Here is a 19,306-nt window from a genome sequence, read left to right on the forward strand (position 1 = left end):
GGGAACGGTGGTGGCGGCGGTGGTGGCGGCGGCCGCGGCGGCTGCACCGGGAGCTCGGATCCGGAGCCCGAACGAGCGGCCCCCGCGGGGGCATGGCGGGCAGAGCCGCAGCGGCACCGGGAGCGCCCGCCCCGCGGAGCCCCACCGGGAGCACCGGCCGCGCCTCTGCCCGCCGCGCGTCCCGCCGCCGGCTTTTAGGGGGGAGCCGCCCCCTCGGGGCTGGGGCCGCCGCCGCCCCCCACCCCCTCGGGTAGAGCCTATAAAGAAGGGGAGCCCGGGGCCGGTGCGGCGGTGCCTGCAGCGGCGGGCAGGGCTGGGCAGGGCGGGGCGGGGCAGCGACGGGGCGGGCTGGGTTGGGTTGGGCTGGGCGAGCCCGGCCGGGCCCCCCCTTCCTCCTCCTCCTCCTCCTCCTCCTCCTCCGCCGCCGCCGCCGCCGCCTCTCCCGCCTCCCGTGGACACTTCGTGAAAGTGCCGCTGCTCCGCTTCCCCGCGCCGCCTCCCGGTGCCCCCCCCCGCGCCCCATCGGGGCTCTGTTGGCCTCGGGGAGCTGCTGGCACCACGCCGCATCGCGGTCCCCTCCGCCCCGCCGGGTGGCACATCACGTCCCCACTGGGCCCGAAGCATTTCCTCATCGTTCTCTCCGCCCCTATCGGAGCATGGGATGTCCCAACGGAGGAGCGGCTTCAGAGCGAGAGCTGTGCTGTCTCCATTGCCCCACCCGCGTTCCCGCTGTCCCCGCTGTCCCTCCACCCAGCATCGCAGCTCCACCCGCTCCTTCCTCGCTCTTTGTTCCTTCGGTCCCCGCTGTGCCCTCTGCCTCCCGCTGCCTCTAACCGCCCCATCGAGATCCCAATCTCACACTGGGATCCTGCTGTCCCCGCGGTGTTTTACTGTCCCCGGAGGTCCCCGCAGCCCACTGGGGCTCCCTCCATCCCCTTCGCAGGTCCCATTATCCCACGTTATCCCACTGCCGGCCCTGCCGTCCCTCGGGGCTCCCCGCTCCCCCCTCGGGGGTCACCGCCACCACTCTGCTCCCCCGCGGCCCCCAGAGGTCCCCCGACTCGCAGGAACTTGCATACTAGAGGAGGGGGACCCCCACGGCGGGTGCGGCTGTCACCGTGGAAACCACACCACAGAGCTGCGAGCGGCACCCGCTCAGCAGCGGGGGGGCTCAGCGCTGGGGGCACAGCCCAAAATCACACGGTCCGTCTGGGGCGAACCCGACGGCGCAACGCCGTTCACAGCCCGATGCACATCTCAACACCAGCAGAGCCGTGCGGACCCGCCGGGCCGGAGCCTCCACGCCCAGCCCTGCCACCCGTCCCGCCCCATCCAGCCCGGGACGTCCCGTCGGGGCGGTGCGCTCCGTTCTCCATGTCTCACTCTCACTCGGCCATCGATTGCTCTGGTCTGAGCGCCCCGCCCGCTCGGGGCTCGGCTGCCGCTGCCTGGCCGCCCCCACGTGGCCCCGCGCCATGGCCGCGCCGCAGCGCTCCGCCGTTGCGGCCCTTCTGCCGTCCGCCAGCAGCGCAGGTGGGCACCGGCGGAAGAACCGGGCCTCGTGGGGGGGCGACCGGGGCGGCACCGGGGGCTGCCGTGCGGGGGAAGGCGGCGGGGGCCGTCCCCGTCCCGGCTGTGCCCGTCCCGGCTGTGCCGTGGGCTCGCTGGATGACGGCATCGGGGGACGATGCTCGACGGGGCGGGCGGTGGTGAATAACGGAGCGCTGCGCTCTTTCCCCCCGTCCCCTCCCGTGCTGGATGTGGAGGAGGACGCTGCCGAGTTCCCGCTGGTGGGAAGGGTGTCAGGATCGGGGTTTGGGGGTTTTTGTTTGTTTTTGTGCCCCGTGGGGGCTGAGAGTGCCGCGATCCCATCCCCGTGGGTGGCACGGGGGCTTCGCGTGGCCCCGTGGGCGTGGTGCTCCACGGTGTAATGCTGTTTTCTGGGAGAAACAGTGTTTTGGTTCTTTTAATCCCCCAAAATGGCGTTGTTGGTCTGGCCTGTGTTGGGAGAGTGGGCTGAAACCCCCTCGGATCCATCCCTGGGGAGGTGACGTGGAGGCTGCTTGTGGCCCTGTGGACGTGGTGACACCGTGGCCCTATGAACACTGTTCCTATGGCCTTATAGGTGCAGTGTTCTGAGGTATAATGTGCTTTCTGAGTGTAAAAGGTGTTCCCCTCCCACACAAAACAGCATTACTGGCCCATATTGGGTGAGGGTGGCTGAAATCCATCCCTGGGGAGGTGGCACGGGGTCGTCCCGTTGCCCCAGGGATGTGGTGTCCCCATGGCCCTTAGGGACACAAGGTCCCTGTAGCCTGAGGATGCTGTGCCCGTGGCCTTAGGGTGGGATGTCCCCGTGGCCTTAGGACACAGTGTCACCATGGCCCCTGGGTCACAGTGCCCTATGGACCTGGGATGTGATGTCTCCGTGGCTTTAGGGTCACAGTGTCCCTATGACCCCAAGGTCCCATTACCCCATAGGCCCCCCCCATTGACCCCTGCTCTTTCCCCAGGCCGAGCCCCACGTCGCACTGCCCGCCAGATCCCCGAGGAGCTGCTGAACAATGCGGAGCTGCAGGAGGCGGTGGGGGCTCTGCCCAGCAACTACAACTTCGAGATCCCCAAAACCATCTGGCGGATCCGGCAGGCAGGAGCCAGAAAGGGTGAGTGTTGGGGGAGGGGAAAGAGTGGGGACAGTCCCTGTGGCGCTGAGGGGCCGTGGTCAGCAGGCATGATGGGGGTGCGTTGGGGTTGGACTTGGGGACCTGAGAGGTCTTTTCCAACCTGAATGCCTCTATGGGGTCGTTGCTGTCAGTGCTGGGATGGGTTCAGGACGGCAGCCAGGTCCCTCCTGCAGCATGTTTGGCCATTGGGTGGGGGAGGATCCTTGGTGGCAGTGGGTAAAAGCAGCCCCAGATGGGGACAAGAGTCACCATCCCACTGTGGATAAACGCGTGGAGCGGTGCTGGCACCTCCAAAGTGGGGGAGAGCAGCAGTGAGGGGAAGGGCAGCGAAGGACAATCAAAGGTTTGGAACAGCTCTATACAATGGGAGATTAAACAGATTTAGTTCTTTTTGCTGGGAAAGAGGAGAACGGAGATATGACAGAGGGCTGTGGAATTATGAATGGTGCAGAGCTGCAAAGGCGATGATTATCCACTCTTTTCTTGTAGCAGGAGAAGCAGGGGCACACGTTTACATTATTAGGAGCAGGTTTAAAATAAACAGAAGAAAGTACCTTTTCCTGTGCAGCGCTTAATTAAAACCCAGAATTCATTAGGGCGGGAAGTGGGAGAGACAAGGAGTGTCGGCGGGTTCAGAAAGGGATTAAATGCATTCGCATGGGGTGGGCTGAGGGTGAGCTGTTCGTGGGAGATCTGTGCTGTGCTGCTGCTTTCCGAGGCCATGGTGCCCAATTTCAGTTTTGGGGACGGACGAAGGGGTCGGGTGTGCTATGGGGTGGGCTCCACTTGGGAGCATCCCCCGTTAAGCACAGCCTCTCTCTTCCCAGTGGCCCTACAGATGCCGGAGGGGCTGCTCATGTTCGCCTGCACCATCGCAGACATCATTGAGCGGTAAGATCTGTCCCGACCCCATAACGGGTCTGGGGGGGTTCCCACCCTGATGCAGCACCGGCTGTGCCTTGGGGGCAGGGACAGCACGGCCACGCCACGTCCCCAACACCTGCAGTCCCCACTGGTATCACACATCCCTGCTGTCGGGGTGACAGTGGCCTTGGTGACGTGTCCCCCCGAGCGGTGACCTCAGTGTCACCCCCAGTGGGGTCACGGCACCTGTTAGCACACTGTCACCTTGTGTGAGGAGGCTCACAGGGAGGTGACAGCGCCTGGGGGTGGGTCATGGCACGAGTGCCAGCGTTGTCACCTGCCCCATCCCTGCATTAGGGGTGGGAGGATGCAGGGGATGGATGCGGAGTGCAGGTGGCTCCGCGTGGGTCTGTCCCTTTAAGTGGAGCTGCCTCCTCTCCCTGGCTTTGGCACCCAGCCGCTTTCATGTCTCTGACTTCAAAGGCAGCGGATTAAGGGGCTCTTTCATCTGAATGAAACCTTAAGCCCCACTTCCTTGAGCTGCAGCAGCCCCATCAGCCTCACCCTCACTGCCTGCGGTGGTGGCACCTTGGCCGGGGGCACCCCAGGGACTCACCCTCAGCTGGGGGCACTGGGTGACATCCGTGCTCCGGTGGGGGACAGGTGCCCTGATATGGTGGGAACTGATGTGCAATCCCAATGGGAATAGAATCAAGGTGCCACCAACCCCAGGGTGAGTGTCCCATGTTTGACAGACAGTGCTGTTCCCCTCCCCTGGGGCACTTCTCCCTTTTGCTTTGGATAAAACACCCTGTGGGGTTGGGATGAGAGTGACAATGGGTACGTGCTGCTGGACAAGGTCTTGTCTGCCCCACTGCAGGGGAATAGTGGGGACAAGGGCAGGGTCCCTCTCCCTGTACCTCCCAGCATCGTGTTGTCTGGCTGCTGGGATTAAGATGTCATTGGAGCATCACATTAAGGCGCCGGGCACTTAACACAGAGCCTTTCAAATAGAGACACTGACAGCATTGACCGGTGTGGGGCCCCGTTAATGAACACTAATAGGTTTGTCATTATCGTGGAGGGAGGAGGGAGGAGGGGGGAGGGGGGGTCCACACAACCCCCATCGAGGCGGGGGTCTCACTGCCGCCCTCAGGCTGCTGAGCTGGCGGGGCCGCGCGCTGCTGGAGCCGCATCACGACGCTCTCCAGGCAGCATCCAAATTGGCTCTGTTTCTGGTGGCTGATGTAATTGGGCGGAGGGGAGCTCGTGCTGGTGAGGGGGTGGCAGCGTGGGGGAAAGCCTGGACAACAGCTCGGGATTGGGGGGAGGGGGGGGGCAGCCCTCAGCCCACCTGCTCCATGAGTTGGGGAGGGGGGAGTTGGGACCAGACCCCCCCCCCTCCACTCTGGCAGGGGCTTGGTTGGGCTCTTGATTCCTTGTTAATAAAATCAGCTGTCGGGCTGCACGGCTGCTAATCCCCCCCCCGCCCCCCCGTCTCCTGCTAATAGGGGAGGTGGTGGAGTCAAGGTTGTGCTGGTGGCACTGCTCTGCCCCTTCCCTGCCATGGAAGCTGGTGACCACGATAGCAAAGCAAGGGAGAGCCTCCAGGTGCCATATGCTGTCCCCTCCTGGTGGGTGGCACCGTCCCTTGGCCAAGGTGTGGTGTCAATCCCAAAGGCCCCTTCTTGGGGTGCAGGATTTGGCTGCTGCTGCCCTTCCTGCTCCCTTCGTCCTTCGAGCGCGTGGTGCTGCGCAGGGGGGATTTAATCACCCTCATTAAGCACACCACAGCATCATTAGGGAGAATGAAGTTCTCACTTCAGTGGAGATGGTGAACAGCTCGGCTGGGGAGGTGACAGTGTGGGGTGGATGGGGCAAAGGGCTGCTACCTGCTGGGGTCAGAACGTGCCAATGCCATCCTGCTGCAGTGCCTGTGTCCTTGTGTCCATGTCCTATGTCCTTGTGTCCCAGCAGAGCCTGGGGAGCTGGCAACCCCATGGCACACCCATGGGGAAGCTACTACCAAGGGGACAGGCACCAGATGGGCATGGGACAGCCGTGGTGGCTTTGTCACCGCTGTTCTCTGCATCATTGCTTTGTCTTTTCGGGGGATTTTCCAGCCTCAGTGCCACCAAAGCACAGAGCTGGGATGCACCAAAGCCTAACAATGGGGTCAGAGTGCCCTGCATCCTCGTGTGGGGACAGGGATCCCGTCCCCGGTGCCACCTCCCCATGCTGACCCACTTGCAGGTGCTCTGTGGGTCCCCGTGCTGCACGCAGGCAGTAATTGCCCAGCTGCAGCAGTGCTCTTCCAGAGCCGCTTGCAGTAAAATTGCAAACTCATTATTTTAATTATGTGCAGCTTTCCTGTGCTAATGAAGTTGGGAACCTGGTAATGGGGCTCGGCGACGGGCTTCTCTGCTAATTAATCGCGTTGTTCTACGCTGGGGCTGCGCTCGATGCTTTGGGGTGGGGGGGTGAAAGGTTGGGGTCGAGTGAGCAGCTCCATGTGCCCATCGGAAAGGGACGTGGGCACCCATAGTGCTGTTGGGTTTGGGGGCTCCCAGCCTGGTCCCCTCCAACCCTTCTCGGGGTTTGGGCTTGGAAAGTTGCTTGGAAAAGTCAGGCAGGAGTGAAGCTGTGTGTGGGGCAGATTTGGGGGGGTGCTGACAAGGGGACGGGGTCTCTGTGTTTGTCACTGGGTTGTGTCACCTCCGTGCTGTGCCACAGCAGAGCGGTGCTGGGGGTCCCAGCCCTCTGCCAGTGCTGAGCGTGGCACTTTATAAATGGGATACTGGGAGCCATCTGTTTAAAGAAGGAGATAATGAATTAGGGGAGATGAGGAAAACGCTAAGGCCGGGCTTTCTTTTTTTTTTTCAGAATGAACGGGGTTTACGGGATGGAAAAGATGAATAACCTCCCCTTGTCTTCAATATTCATGAGCTCCCGGCGGGGGGGGGGGAAGCTGGGTGGGGACAGCTCTGTCATTGCATCGCCCGGCCACGGGGCAGTGGGGACGTGGAACATCACGGCAAGGACTCTGTCCTGTGGCGGTGCAGCGTCCCGTGTCGTGGGCAGGTGGATGCTAATTGACATTTCCTTCCTCTGTAGTTTGATGAAAGGCTCCGGCGACGCCGAACTGATTAAAACATCAAGGGGAGGCCCCCGCGCTCCGCTTTGATTTGTCTCCGGAGATTACGGCCGCTCGGCTCTGCTCCGTCGTAGCCCATCCGGTGCGGGTGACCCCGGTGTGTGCTGTCCCCACGTCACTGTGGGGAGCCTGCCACCGCTGTCCTACAGCATCCTTGGTCTGTCCCACGTCCCCTGGCCGGTCCCTATGGCCGAGGGTGGGCTACGGGGTCAGCCCTGTCCCCACATAGCCATGCAACATGGGCAGGGGCACAGTGCCCCTCTGCCATCCCCTCCCTCTGCCGTTGCTATTTCACTTTCTTGCTTTTCACCCCCAGGGACTTTCTCTGGGGTTTGGGCCAATTTGCATACATTTTAATCTATAAAAAATTAAGCGGCGCTGGCTGCTGCTCTGAGTCAGACCTCCCCGTCCTGAATCTTAAGGAGCTGAATAATTTTCCACTTTTGCTGAGATGTGTGGAGTCTGATTCACGTTCATCTCATCACCTCTCATTAGAGAAGGGGGCTGGGGGGGGGGAGAGGATCAGGGGGGTGGGGAAGAGCCTTCTGGATCATTCAGCAGCCCCATGGCTCTCTGCTATGGGCAGTGAGGTGTCCGTGCACCCATCCCTGTCATTGGGACCGCAGCTTTGGGTGCTGACACCCATCCTCCCGCTGTCCCCGCCGCGTCCCCTGCGCATGGGATGTCCACTTTGGGCACGGTGTGAGGATGACGTCGGGTTTGTCCCCACGCTGGGGACACTACCTGCCCTGTCCCCTTCCCCGGGCGCTGCCGCTGGGTCGGAGCTGTTAATATTCCGCACGCTCCGCCATTCTTCCACCTTCTGCCATCTGCCCAGATCTGCCCACCACTTCTATTCTTGCCGTCGACGTAACGCTCCTTGTACAGTGCTCAGGGAGGGGGGACCCTGGCCCCGAGCCAGTGCCAGCAGGGGGTGACGCCTGTGCCTGCATTGGTGCCACTGGGACCGTGCTGGCACCCGGACCCCGATGGCATTGCGGCCACCTCTTTGTCACAAGGGTCTTCCAGCCCCAGTGTAAATAAGGCATCAGCATCTGGTTGAGGCAGGCCCTCCAGGCGTGGGGCTTTGTGGCTGCGATACCTGCTTTCCTAATTAAAACACCGCGGGAACGAGGCCAAGCTAATAATCCCCCCAAATGGTGCAATAAACCACCAGTGAAGGTGGCACGCTTAAATCACGCGGCGGGGCTTTATCTCCCGACAGCAGCGCGTGGTGCCCGGGGGGCTTGATGGCAGCGCCAGGTATGGCTGTCAGGGGACAGTGCCGCTTCACTCTGTGCCATCCCTCTCCACGTGCCACCCAGGCGTGGGCTGTGGGGCAGCAGCAGAGCTCAGGGTGTGGGGGCTCAGGCTCTGCTATGGGGTCGGGATGGCTCCGGTCGGTGCCGGCCGCGCTCTGGGTCTCTCCACGCCGCTGCATTAGGAAGCTGGCAGCGTATTATTTGATGAGCGGATAATCCTCTGAATTGCAAACAGCTTTACCCAATTGAAGAGGCGGATTAGCGCTCTCCACTTTAATCATGTTGACATCTCGGAGAGTGGCCAGTGCTCGTCCTCCCCGCTGCGTGCCGAGGGGTCCCCGGCTCGCGCTGCCTCACGTGCCTGCAGGGGCACGGCGGGGCTGGGGACGCCGGCAGAGGGCAGGGAGGACACGTGCTGTGACGGTGCCATCCTGAGGCCACCTTCTCTGCTGTCCCTCCCGCAGGTTTACAGATGCTGAGGCGGTGGTGATGGGCGATGTGACCTACGGCGCGTGCTGCGTGGACGACTACACGGCGCGGGCTCTGGGCGCTGACTTCTTGGTGCACTACGGACACAGCTGCCTCAGTAGGTGACATCGGGCACTGGGGACCACCAGCACTGTGCCAATGCCAGCTTGGGGCCGTGGCACTGAGTGCTGTGAGCCCTCTCCCATGGGATCTGTGTTCTGTAGTGCTGGGTAGGGCCGGGCTGGCTGGGTCGCTGCCTTTGGGCAGGATTTGGGGAGCAGTGGTGCATGCGGAGTGCGTCTCTATTGCTGTGCTGCAGTGCCTGCCTGGCTGTGGCATCGCCCAAATCACAGCCCTGAGCCTGACATCAGCAGAGCACACAGCCTCAGTGCCCGGGAGCTGCCGGTGGGGACGGGGACAATAGGGACTGTGGGGACAATGGGGACGTGGCTTTGCGCTGGCTGGAAGGGGAAGGGAGGAGGAGGCTGTGTGCTCCCCAGGCGGACGGTACTCTGGATCCGGTTGCCATGGAAACTGCGCTGCTGTCCCAGATGCTGCTAACTTTGAAGTCCACCCAGGATGGAATCAGCCCAAAAATAACAATAAGACACTCCGGGTTTTAAGGTGGATCAGTGGAATTGCTGAGCCGGGCTGCAGCCTCGGTCCTCCCAGCACCTCTACACTGGGCAGGGGGTCTGGAAACGTTGATGGGCTTCATAAGATCACTCTGGGCTCCCTATGAAATACTGACCTCCTGGTTCAGATCTGCACCCCAAAACCACATCATGAATTAAGCACCCCAAGGGGCACCTTTTGGGCCGCCCACTCTGACACTGGCTCAGTGCAGGTGTCCTTGTGGGATCCTTATAGGTACTTTTAGGGCTGCCCCCCAGAGCCACCATCCCTCCCAACTCCGCAGGAGGGAGTAATTTGCACTTAATTGTGCTCAGGCAAAGCACACCAAAATGGGAAGTGAATGCGGAGCTGCGGATCGATGTGGACTCTGTGTGCTTTAATTATTCACTTAATCGTGGTGACACAGGCTTCTTAGCACCGGGGGTAATTAGATTTGTTTTCATTGATCCCCCTGGGCTGCCATTATCCAGAGAGAAATGAATGGGTGCTCCATCTGCACCCCCTGCCCGGGCTGAGCAGACCCCCATCTGCCCCACACCGGGCTGTTGGACACAAGGAGAACCCCCCCCAGTGTCACCCTCACACCTTTTCCCTCGGCAGTCCCCATCGATGCCACACGTGGGCTGAAGATGCTCTACGTCTTCGTGGACATCAAGATAGACACATCCCATTTCCTCGACACCGTCCGCTTCAACTTCACCGCGGGCTCTTCCCTGGCCCTGGTCAGCACCATCCAGTTCGTGGCAGCCGTGCAGGTGAGCGGCCACGATCACGTTGATCGAGTGCTTTGTGATAACTGATCCATGTTTCACGGCAGCACCGCTCCCTGGCTCCCCCAGGAGCTGCTCTGTAAATGTCAGGGCAGGCGGAGGAGCGTGTGGCATTTCAGTGCCGTGCCGGGGGAAGCTCTGGCAGCTCTCTGTCTGTCTGTCTGCCTGCTCCTGAGCGGAGATGAATGAGCCTCTTGAGCCATGTCTATCCAAACACGAGGCTGTTGGAGCGTTAAGCATTTTCTCTTCTAATTGATATGTTGTGTGAGCGTGGCAGAGTGTCTCTGCTGCACGGGGCCATTACCGTGTGAACGTGGGCGCCCTGTGGCTTTCCACGTTGGGGTGCCCTAAGGGTCCCCAGCGCTGTGAGCATCACCAGCCCTGGGTAGGTTTGAGGTCCATACTGACCCCACGTCTCTGCAGGCGGCCTCACAGGAGCTGCAGTCACACTACAAGGTGTGCGTGCCCCAGTGCAAGCCGCTGTCCCCTGGTGAGATACTGGGCTGCACATCCCCTCGGCTCGCGCGGGACACCGATGCCATTGTGTAAGTACCCACTGTCTCCAAGGATCCTGCAGCTCAGGGCAGGGCAGAGAGCCAGTCTGGAGTCATGCTCCATCCCCAACCCCCTCCCAAACCCCATCCCCGACCCTGTCCCCATCCTCAAATCAGTCCTTAGCCTCAAACTCATCCCCATTCATATCCCCATCCTCAACACTGTTGTCCCCAGTGCCATCCCCAACCCTCTGCCCATTCCCAACCTTGTCCCCAACCCCAAACCCACCCCCAGTGACACTCCCATCCCTAATGTCGTCATCATCCCTATCTTATCCCCAATCCTTTCCCCACCACCAATCCCAACCCCATCCCCATGCCCTCCCCAAACCCACGGGTGCATTTTCCTTGTGCCAGGACTGCCTGTCCCTCCCCTGTCATGCCTGGGGTGTGTGTGGGCTGGGTCCCTCTGGCTCCTAGAGCTGCTCCGATTGGCGTCTGCTCGTAGCACAGAGGAAATAATTGAGTCGTATATCAGAATAGATAATAGATGGAAGGGCGGGTGGATAATTGGAAAAGACAAATGGCCGGGGCCCAACATCACAGCAACATTAATTTTATTTAAGGACAGCAAATTAGAGGGAGCACTTCGCTTCCTATCACCTAATTATTTTAGGTAATGGAAATGCTTAATGTACTGTGAATACAGTGTGCTGCAGAATAAATAAATACGAGGACCCCGCCCTTGGGGGTGTTAAACCCCATCTCACCCACTCGAGGTGGGGCAGAACATTGCCCTCATGTTCCCAGTCGTGGGGCAGCCAGGTGGGATGGGGCTGTGGCTTTGCCCTGCACCAGGCCCTGGGGGTGAAGCACTGTGTTTCTGCTGTTCCCAAGGCCACCAAGCTGGCATGGCACAGGCACGAGCAGACCCATCCCGCTGCCATTGGAACCATGGCACAGTACCCACAACCCTCCTAGGTGCTCACGCCTGACGTACCTGCATCCTCCCCGCGTTGTTATTTTCTTATTTAGCCCGTCTCTGGGGCTAACTTTTGCCGACAAATTAGCTTTGATCTTCCAAAATGTCATTCTCCAATTAAGGGCAAAAATCTAGTCAAGTTTTACGTCTGAATTCATTTTCCGAGCCCTCACTCCATTAGGGCAGCTGAATGAAAGGCTTTGAAATGTAATTGCTGACTTGAAATCCGATTAGAAATGGAGGCAGCAACGTCTATAACCAGCTGTAGAGACGGAGCACTGGCCCTGCTGCTTCATTTTTGCTCCAGAAGCAGCCATCATCCATCCGTCTGTCTGTCCATCTGTCCATTCATCCATCCATTCATCCATCTTTCCTTCTGTCTGTCCCTCCATCTCTCCTCCCGTCTGCCCACCCATCCATCTGTCCATCCATCCGTTTGTCCATCTGTCCATCCTTGTGTCCATCCATCCATCCCTTCATCCATCTGTCCATCCATCTATCCATCCCTCCATCTATCTGCTCATCTGTGCCTCCGTCCATCTGTCTGTCTGCCCATCCATTTGTCCATCTGTCCGTCTATCCATCCGTCTGTCCATCCATACATCTGTTCATCTGTCCCTACATCCGTTTATCCATCTGTCCATCCATGTGTACATACATCCATCTGTCTGTCTGCCCATCTGTCCGTCCATCCATACATCCATCCCTTTGGCCATCCATTCGTCCATCTGTCTGTCCATGTTTCTCCATCCATCCATCCATCCGTCTGTCCATCCATCCATTTGTCCATCCATGTATCCGTCCACCCACCCATCCATCCATCCATTCTTCCATCCATGTATCCATCCACCTATCCTTCTTCCCCCCGTCCACCCACCCGTCCACCCACCCATCCATCCATCCATGCACCCTACGTGCTGGGGAAGGGCCACACCGACTCCACCCCATCCTCCCCTTCTCTCCCTCTCTCCCGCAGCTATTTGGGGGACGGCCGCTTCCACCTGGAGTCCATCATGATCGCCAACCCGGGGATACCTGCCTACAGGTAGGGCCTCCCCTCCCCCACCCCTGCAGGGCAGTGAGAGCCACTCCAGTGCGATGAACACCAGCCATTTACTCCAGGCTGAATATAAACATTTTGACAAGTACCTGTGAAAGCTCTTTGAGGTGCAGCCATTAAACTCCCCGGCTGCTGCAGGCAGAGGCCATAAAGGGCGATGATGAGGCTGCTGAAAGCAGATGAAATATCAAGAGCGAAAGGCAGGGCCCATTTTGGAGAAATCTGAATTTCTTAGCAGGTCGTTTGTTAGGAGCGGGAGGCACGCGTCAGCTTTACGGCGCTGGGGAAGCTGCCGAAACCCGAGTGGGATTTGATTAAAATTCTCCTCGTCAAACAAAGCAACAAATCAAAGATTTCTTCATAATTGATGAGCCGGGATGGGGAGGGGCTGAGCGCTGGGGGCTGTGTACGGAGCGCACTTCTGGTCCCATTGCCCTCCTGATGAACCGACTGGGCCCTGTGAGCCAATTAGTGCTAATGAAGGAGGGCACGGGGCAGTGTGGGGGCCATCTGTGGGGCTGGGGGCTGCTTGTGGCTGAGTTTGGGTCTGCTCCACAGGTACGACCCCTACAGCAAGGTCTTCTCACAGGAGCACTATGCCCATGACCGCATGCATGAGGCCCGGCAGGCCGCCATCCGCACCGCTGCCCATGCCCAGTGCTGGGGGCTGCTGCTGGGCACTCTGGGGCGACAGGGATCCCCTGGCATCCTACAGGTACCATGGGGTCCCCTCACCTTGGGGACGTGGCTGGGGAAGGGGCAGGAATAGGACCTGCCCTCCCTTGCTGCCATCGATCCACACCGAGCTGCGCCGGCAGGGCAATTAGCAGCAGATGAGGGAGGTTGGCCAAGGGCTCATTAAACACTGGCCAGCCGTGGAGACCCCCCTGGATGAGCAGCTCAGCAATTAATTCGCTGGTTTGGTTTTAATTGGATGAACTCCTGCTTGGGTTCACTGTCTCCGCGGGCAAGGGGAGCAGAGCCAAGGTGCTGCCATTGATGCTGGGAGGGATTTGGGGGAGCAGCAGCGAGATGTGGGGCAGAGACCCTGGGAGTAATTTTGGGGGGGCAGCTCAGGGAGATGATGGGTACAGTGGGGCACGGAAAATAGTTGGCAGCTCCGAGGGCACGGCCACACTTCTCACATCCTCCCACAGCCTTTGGTCCTGCGGCAGGCGGGCGTCCCAAGGCTGGCAGCCGCTAACGAGAACAGATTGTTGTCATTGAGTGGTAATTACTTCATTAGGCCGAGGCACGCGCTGGGGAAAGCTGCATGCGAGCTGGAACTGCGGCCCTGTCACCACGTGTGCCCCCTGGACGTGGCAGGGACACAGAGCTGTGTCCCAAGGGGCCTGGGGGCAGAGCTTTGGGGTCTGTATGACCTTCTGGATGGAAAGTGCCACGCGGGTTAGCGTGAGGCTGGCGAGCCCCTGACCCACGGTGCTGTTCTTCTACCTGCAGCACCTGGAGTCGCGGCTGCGTGCCCTGGGTCGGCCCTTCGTGCGGGTGCTGCTGTCTGAGATCTTCCCCAGCAAGCTGCAGCTCTTTGACAGCGTGGATGTGTGAGTGTGCCCAGCCCCATCCCTGTGGGAAGCCCCAAAGCTGCGCTGGGAATGTGGCACTGGGCCTGACGTGGTTTTGGGGCTCTTGTCTTGAAGGATTCCTCTGTGAGTGTCCCCAAATCCAAGTGGTCTTTCTTGGTCCTGGGGCACAGTACGATGAAAGGGAGCAGCTCCTCATGGGGGGTGCCCAGAGCCTCCCTGGGGTTCCTCACATGGGGCTGTGGGGGCCTTATTGCTGCCATTCTTCCTGCAGGTGGGTGCAGATCGCCTGTCCCCGGCTCTCCATCGACTGGGGAGGGGCCTTCAGCAAACCATTGCTGACACCCTATGAGGTGAGCAGCCCCCGGTGCGTTTCGGGAGGACCCATCCCAGCACTGCATGTGACACTCAGCCCCTTCTGTCCTCCCCACAGGCAGCAGTGGCTCTCGGGGACATCGAGTGGCAGCAGCCGTACCCCATGGACTTCTATGCCAGTCAATCCCTGGGGCCCTGGACGGCCAACCACAAAGCACAGCCAGCTCAGGTGGGTGCTGGGGGTTGTGTGTCCCCACTGTGTCCCCTGTTGCTCGGTGCCACGTGCCACAAGCGCCACCCAGTGGCTTCCTCCCCGGTTAGCGAGGCCGGTGCCCACCCGGTGCCTTCCATCGGGGCACACGTGGCCCTATCTTTGCTAACCCCATATCTGTCCCTACAGGAGAAGCTGCCCGCGACCCCCAGCCTGAAGAATGGCACTGGGGAATCCCGCAGTGCCCGCCCGCTTGAGGACACAGCCTCCTCCTGAACAGGGTCCCGTTGCTCCCGCTGCCACTCAGTGGGGACTTGGCACGGGTATGGCCGCCCCAGGGTGAGCATCACCGGGGGGCCACATGGATTAGGGACATCCCTGGTACCAGCACCAGGAGGGACGTGGCTGGAACTGAGGACGTCCCGTGTGTCCCCGTTGCCCGCCGGCTGCGGGTCTCGCGGCCCCTCCCGCTCCGCATCCCCCCTCCCTGCACGGCGCCCGTTCCGCGCCCGCCCCGTCGGTGCCGCCCCCGCCCCGCCCCCTCTCCGCGACCTCCCGCCGCCAGGGGGCGCTCCGCCTCACGTTCTTCACAGCCCTCCCCTGCGTGCAGCGATAGCCAATCAGCGCGCAGCTTTCCGGCGGGAAGGGGAGGGCAGGGCGGAAGTGCCGCTCAATTCCGGCTACAGGGGAGCAGCATGGCGGATGTGCGGCCGCTGCGGCTGCTGGCGCTGCACGGTTACCGGCAGAGCGAGCGCCGCTTCCGCCAGCGCACCGGCTCGCTGCGTAAGGCCCTGCGAGGCCGCGCCGAGCTGGTGGCCATCGACGCTCCTCACCTCGTGCCCTCCACCGAGGATGAAGCGAGCGACGACCCCCCTCGCGGCTGGTGGTTCTCCAGGCCCGGCGCCTTTGAGGCCTCGGAGGCGGCGGAGCGGCCGGCGGGGCTGGAGGAGTCGCTGGAAGCCGTGGCGAGAGCGCTGGAGGAGCGCGGGCCCTTCGACGGGCTGCTGGGCTTCAGCCAGGGGGCTGCGCTGGCCGCTATGGTGTGCGCCCTGCGGGCCCGCGGCGATCGCCGCTTCCCCATCACCTTCGCCATCCTCGTGGCCGCCTTTGCCAGCCGTGCCCCGGCCCACGATCACTTCTACCGGGAGCCCATCTGCCTGCCCTCGCTGCATGTCGTGGGTGACACCGATGCCGTCATCGCCGCGCAGCTCAGTGCTGAGCTGGCACAGTGCTTCGTGGAGCCCGTCGTTGTCAGGCACCCCGGCGGGCACTTCGTCCCCGTGGCTGCACCACAGAAGCAGGCTTACCTGGATTTCTTGGGGCGCTTCTGCCCTGGGCAGGGCCAGGCTGAGCAGCCAGGGGCTGGGGTGGTGTGATAGCAGTGTCTGCTGGAGCGTCTTGGTGCAGAGCTCGTTGTTCTGCGCCCTTCAGAGTGGCTGCCACGACCTTTCTGTGCTCTTTTGTACCATTAGCACAGTGGACTCTTCTGTATTTCCCTTCTTTGCAGCTTTGTTATGTGTATGGGTGTGACAGTGGGTTGCAGGCAGGAGAGTGACACAGCTGTGCCTGGTGGGCTTTCAGAGGCATAACCACAGCCCTTCAAAAGCGTGATCTCAAACAGAGGAAGTGGTTGCAGAACACACAGCGCTTGCAGCTCTTGTATCCAAAAGGTTTGTGTTATCAGGATCCCCTACCAAAGCTATGAAGCCAACCTTTCAGCAGGCCTGGGTCTAGAGAAAGCATTTCCTGGCAGTGCCAGGGTTGGTGTTTGTCTTGTGCATTAAATTTCTTTGCTGGTTCAACTTAACATGAATCGAGAGATCTGCTGTATCTTCCGTGCAAAGAGCCTTCACACACAAGTTGCTAGGTTTGTCTGATATTTTCCAGAAGCACACAGAGGTCCGTGATGCTGGAGGTGTTGCTCTGATGGTAGGCATCCTGCTTGGCTGCTGTGTGGCCTCAGTGCTGGGGTACAGCAGCCTTGAGTCTGTTCCCAGAGGGACTTCAGCTCACAGCGTGGTCTCTCATCCCCTTTTTCATCACTTGGGAGGTGGAGTGTAGATGCAAAATGAGCTCTTGTTGCCAGGTAGGGCTGTTCTCCCCTGCTGCTGCACTGAGGTCTTGCAGGTGGGGCTGAGCAGAGGATGGACAATCCTGCAGTGGAAGATGAGCACTGCTGTGGTACAGGATGGGATGGGAAGGTCCCAGCTGAGGCTGTGAGCCCGTCACATTTCCCTGGGCTGGCTCTGAGCCCCAGGCAACCACGGGGTGTGGATCAGTAGACAGAAGCACTTTCAGCATTCACTGAGCTGTGAGCACGCCTGGGAACTGCCGCAGGTTAAAACTAACCGGGCAAAAGCCAGCTGCTTTCATTCGCCTGAGTATTCCTCTCTGTTTTTTTGTTGGTGATGTGGCAGCAGCACGATGGAGGCGGCAGTGGGAGCACGAGGCTGCTTTCCCCTGCGGGTCAGACCTGCGCTGATATTGCCCTCGGGTGATTGAAGGGGGTGGGGGCCCTGCGGGCTCCGGCATCGCGGTGCTGCTCGGTCACTTCAAGGAGCAGTGCTGCCGTGCTGCCTCCCAGGCTGTGGGGCATCTGTCACCCCTTGGAGCCCGCATCGAGGACACCAGGGGTTGGTCAGGGGGACAGAGACGCAGCTTTAGGCCTTCAGGGACGTGGAGAAGGAGCACGCAGGGAAACACAGCGATGCTGCCGTGCATCTGCACACCTGTCGCCCTCCCAAGCAGCGAGGAGTGGGTGGATACAGCCAAAACAAGCGAGGCTGAACCCGGCGATGACAAAGCAGCAGGGCCTTTGTCTCGCTGCTTTCCCACCTGAGCCGCTGTGCAGAGGCAGCAGCAGGCAGGCCCGCCGTTAGCTGTTTTCATTATTTCCGAGCTTGCAGCTCTCCGTGGCTGTTCTCCGGCGCAGCCCATCACCGCGGGACGGCGCGGAGGAGGCACTGCAGTGATGTCTGCTCGCCGCGGTCCAGCCTGCACTGCGGTCCCGCAGCCGCTTCCCCCGCCCCCGTGTCCCGCAGCAGCACCGGCCCGAGGCACCGCAGCGGCTCGCTGGCGTTGGAAACGGGGATGGAGCTGTGTGCGAGTGGTGAGTGAGCAGAACCGGCCCTGCTGCTTCCCATCCAGCTCCCCTGGGGGGAGGGGGAGGGGTTTGAGGGGCGGCTGGGCTGAATTCAGGGGGCTGCGGGGGCTTTTTGGTACTGCAGCACCTGCATCTCGTTCCCGGGGTGTTTAATAAAAAATAAATGCCGGGTGTCATCTCCCTGAGCTTTAAGGAAAGAATAAAAACAAATAAAACCTGATCCCTCATCTGCATGAGGTGTACGCATCAGGAGGAACGTGCTTTTTGCACCTGCTGCGATGGGAGGAGGGGAGCAAATCCTGCGGACATCACTGCGTGTCCCTGCTGCTCACAGGAGGAATCCTGCCCTCCGAGCACTGCCCCACGCCGGGCAGCACCACTCCGACCTCGGCAGCAGCTCAGCCCCGCGCCGTGTACCTCTCACTGCTCCAGGTCCTCTGCTTTCCCGTGAGCTGCGTGGGGAAGAAAACAAGAGGGATGTGAGCCTGGAGGAGAGGCTGGCAAATGTCTTCCCTAGCCCTGAGAGCGTTATTTGTGGGGGTTTGCTCTTCCCACCCCCCCCCGACCTTGCCACAGGGGCCGGTGGAGTGTTACCCAGTGGCAATGGGAGCCTGGGTGTTGTGCCGGGGGGAGGGGGGGAACATCACCCCTCTCCTCCCTATTTCCGCCCCCCAGAGCTGCTTTCAAAGCTCTGTGCGTGCCCCCCCAGGGCATGCACACCCCTGCTTGGTGCCGACAACCAGCAGGATTAGAGATGCTGTGAGCATCCCAAGCATCCTCCCCCTGCTGGCAAACACCCACCGCCCGCTCCCTGCATCCCTTCCCCGGCTCTGCCGCTGACTCAGGCTCTCCTCCACGCCCGCCCCACGCTCACTGCCCGCGCAGAGCTGGCCAGCACAGGCAGGGGCTCCCGTGGGCTGACAGCGGGTCTCACCGTCCTTCCAGCCTTACTCATCTCACTCTTCCTCCCCTCCAGCTCGCGGTGTGCAGAGCCTGACGCAGACACCCCGGGGGGGTGGGGATGGGGTGCTCTTGTAAAGTGATGCATCTCCCCCCACTCCCACGTGTGATGCACTGGGATTTGGACACCAGAGATCCGCGGGACACATTCGGGGCTGTCCCCCACTGCCCGAGGGGGGGGACCAAACTGGTGGGAAGAGTTTCCCCCCCTTCTCCGCCTCATCCGCAGAAGCTTCCAGTTGTGGCTGAGTCACTCCTGCTGTAACTCCTTTTCTCCTTGTTTTCGATGGAAGTTTTCCATGGAAACCCACGCTGGGCCGGGCCGAGGGCTGGGATAAACACGGCTGAATCACAAAGACGGTTTCGCCAAGAGCTGTCAGATGGTAACAATAGCACACAGTGAGGGGCGTCCAGGGGCCGTGCTGTCTTCTGCACCCCTTGTCTCCCTGCCTCCCCCCCCATCCCTGTGGGCACGTGCTGCCCACCCCAGCTCCGTGGCACGGCTGCGAGGCTTCAGTTCTGGGTTTTTGGGGCCACGTGCTCTCCGTGGGGAAATCCCACCTGGGGAGAGCAGGATGGAGGCATCCAAATCCTCCGCCGTGGGGCTTGGCAGGGGTACAGCTCCTCATCCCATCCTGGCAGCAGGAGGGCCGGGAGCACGTGCTGCTCCGCGCCCAGCGACCCAACTTAGGGCAGTGCCTGTGCAGCCACGAGCTCTGTCCCACCGTGGCCAAGCAGCCCAGCAGTGGGGCGGCCTCTGTCCCTCGGTGAGGACGGATGTGGCCTCTGTCCCTGGACTCGG

General features: G+C 61.0%; 2 protein-coding genes across 2 annotated transcripts; both read left to right on the top strand.

Annotated features, from left to right (window-relative positions):
- The first annotated feature begins 1,475 nt into the window (after positions 1–1,475).
- On the top strand, positions 1,476–14,833 carry DPH1 (diphthamide biosynthesis 1). Its single transcript, XM_065731870.1, has 12 exons — positions 1,476–1,533; positions 2,514–2,663; positions 3,512–3,575; positions 8,429–8,550; positions 9,669–9,823; positions 10,262–10,383; positions 12,291–12,359; positions 12,933–13,089; positions 13,836–13,936; positions 14,190–14,268; positions 14,349–14,459; positions 14,631–14,833. Exons 1-12 carry the CDS (start codon positions 1,476–1,478, stop codon positions 14,715–14,717), a joined length of 1,275 nt encoding a protein of 424 aa, XP_065587942.1. The 3' UTR covers positions 14,718–14,833.
- A 299-nt stretch (positions 14,834–15,132) lies between these two features.
- On the top strand, positions 15,133–16,351 carry OVCA2 (OVCA2 serine hydrolase domain containing). The gene has a single exon (XM_065731871.1). The coding sequence runs from the start codon at positions 15,137–15,139 to the stop codon at positions 15,815–15,817; it is 681 nt and encodes a 226-aa protein (XP_065587943.1). The 5' UTR covers positions 15,133–15,136; the 3' UTR covers positions 15,818–16,351.
- Positions 16,352–19,306: the final 2,955 nt, after the last annotated feature.

This window comes from Cyrtonyx montezumae, unplaced genomic scaffold, assembly GCF_038088225.1.
Source record: "Cyrtonyx montezumae isolate F1298 unplaced genomic scaffold, pur_monq_1.0 scaffold_15, whole genome shotgun sequence".
NCBI classification, from domain to species: Eukaryota; Metazoa; Chordata; class Aves; order Galliformes; family Odontophoridae; genus Cyrtonyx; species Cyrtonyx montezumae.

Excerpts from the sequence above, each read along its gene's own strand:
- DPH1 (XM_065731870.1), top strand. The coding sequence starts at position 1,476 with ATGGCCGCGCCGCAGCGCTCCGCCGTTGCGGCCCTTCTGCCGTCCGCC. Across the intron at positions 1,534-2,513 it reads GCCGTCCGCCAGCAGCGCAG|GCCGAGCCCCACGTCGCACT; the intron begins GTGGGCACCGGC and ends CTCTTTCCCCAG. Across the intron at positions 13,090-13,835 it reads GATCCCCTGGCATCCTACAG|CACCTGGAGTCGCGGCTGCG; the intron begins GTACCATGGGGT and ends TTCTACCTGCAG.
- OVCA2 (XM_065731871.1), top strand. The coding sequence starts at position 15,137 with ATGGCGGATGTGCGGCCGCTGCGGCTGCTGGCGCTGCACGGTTACCGG.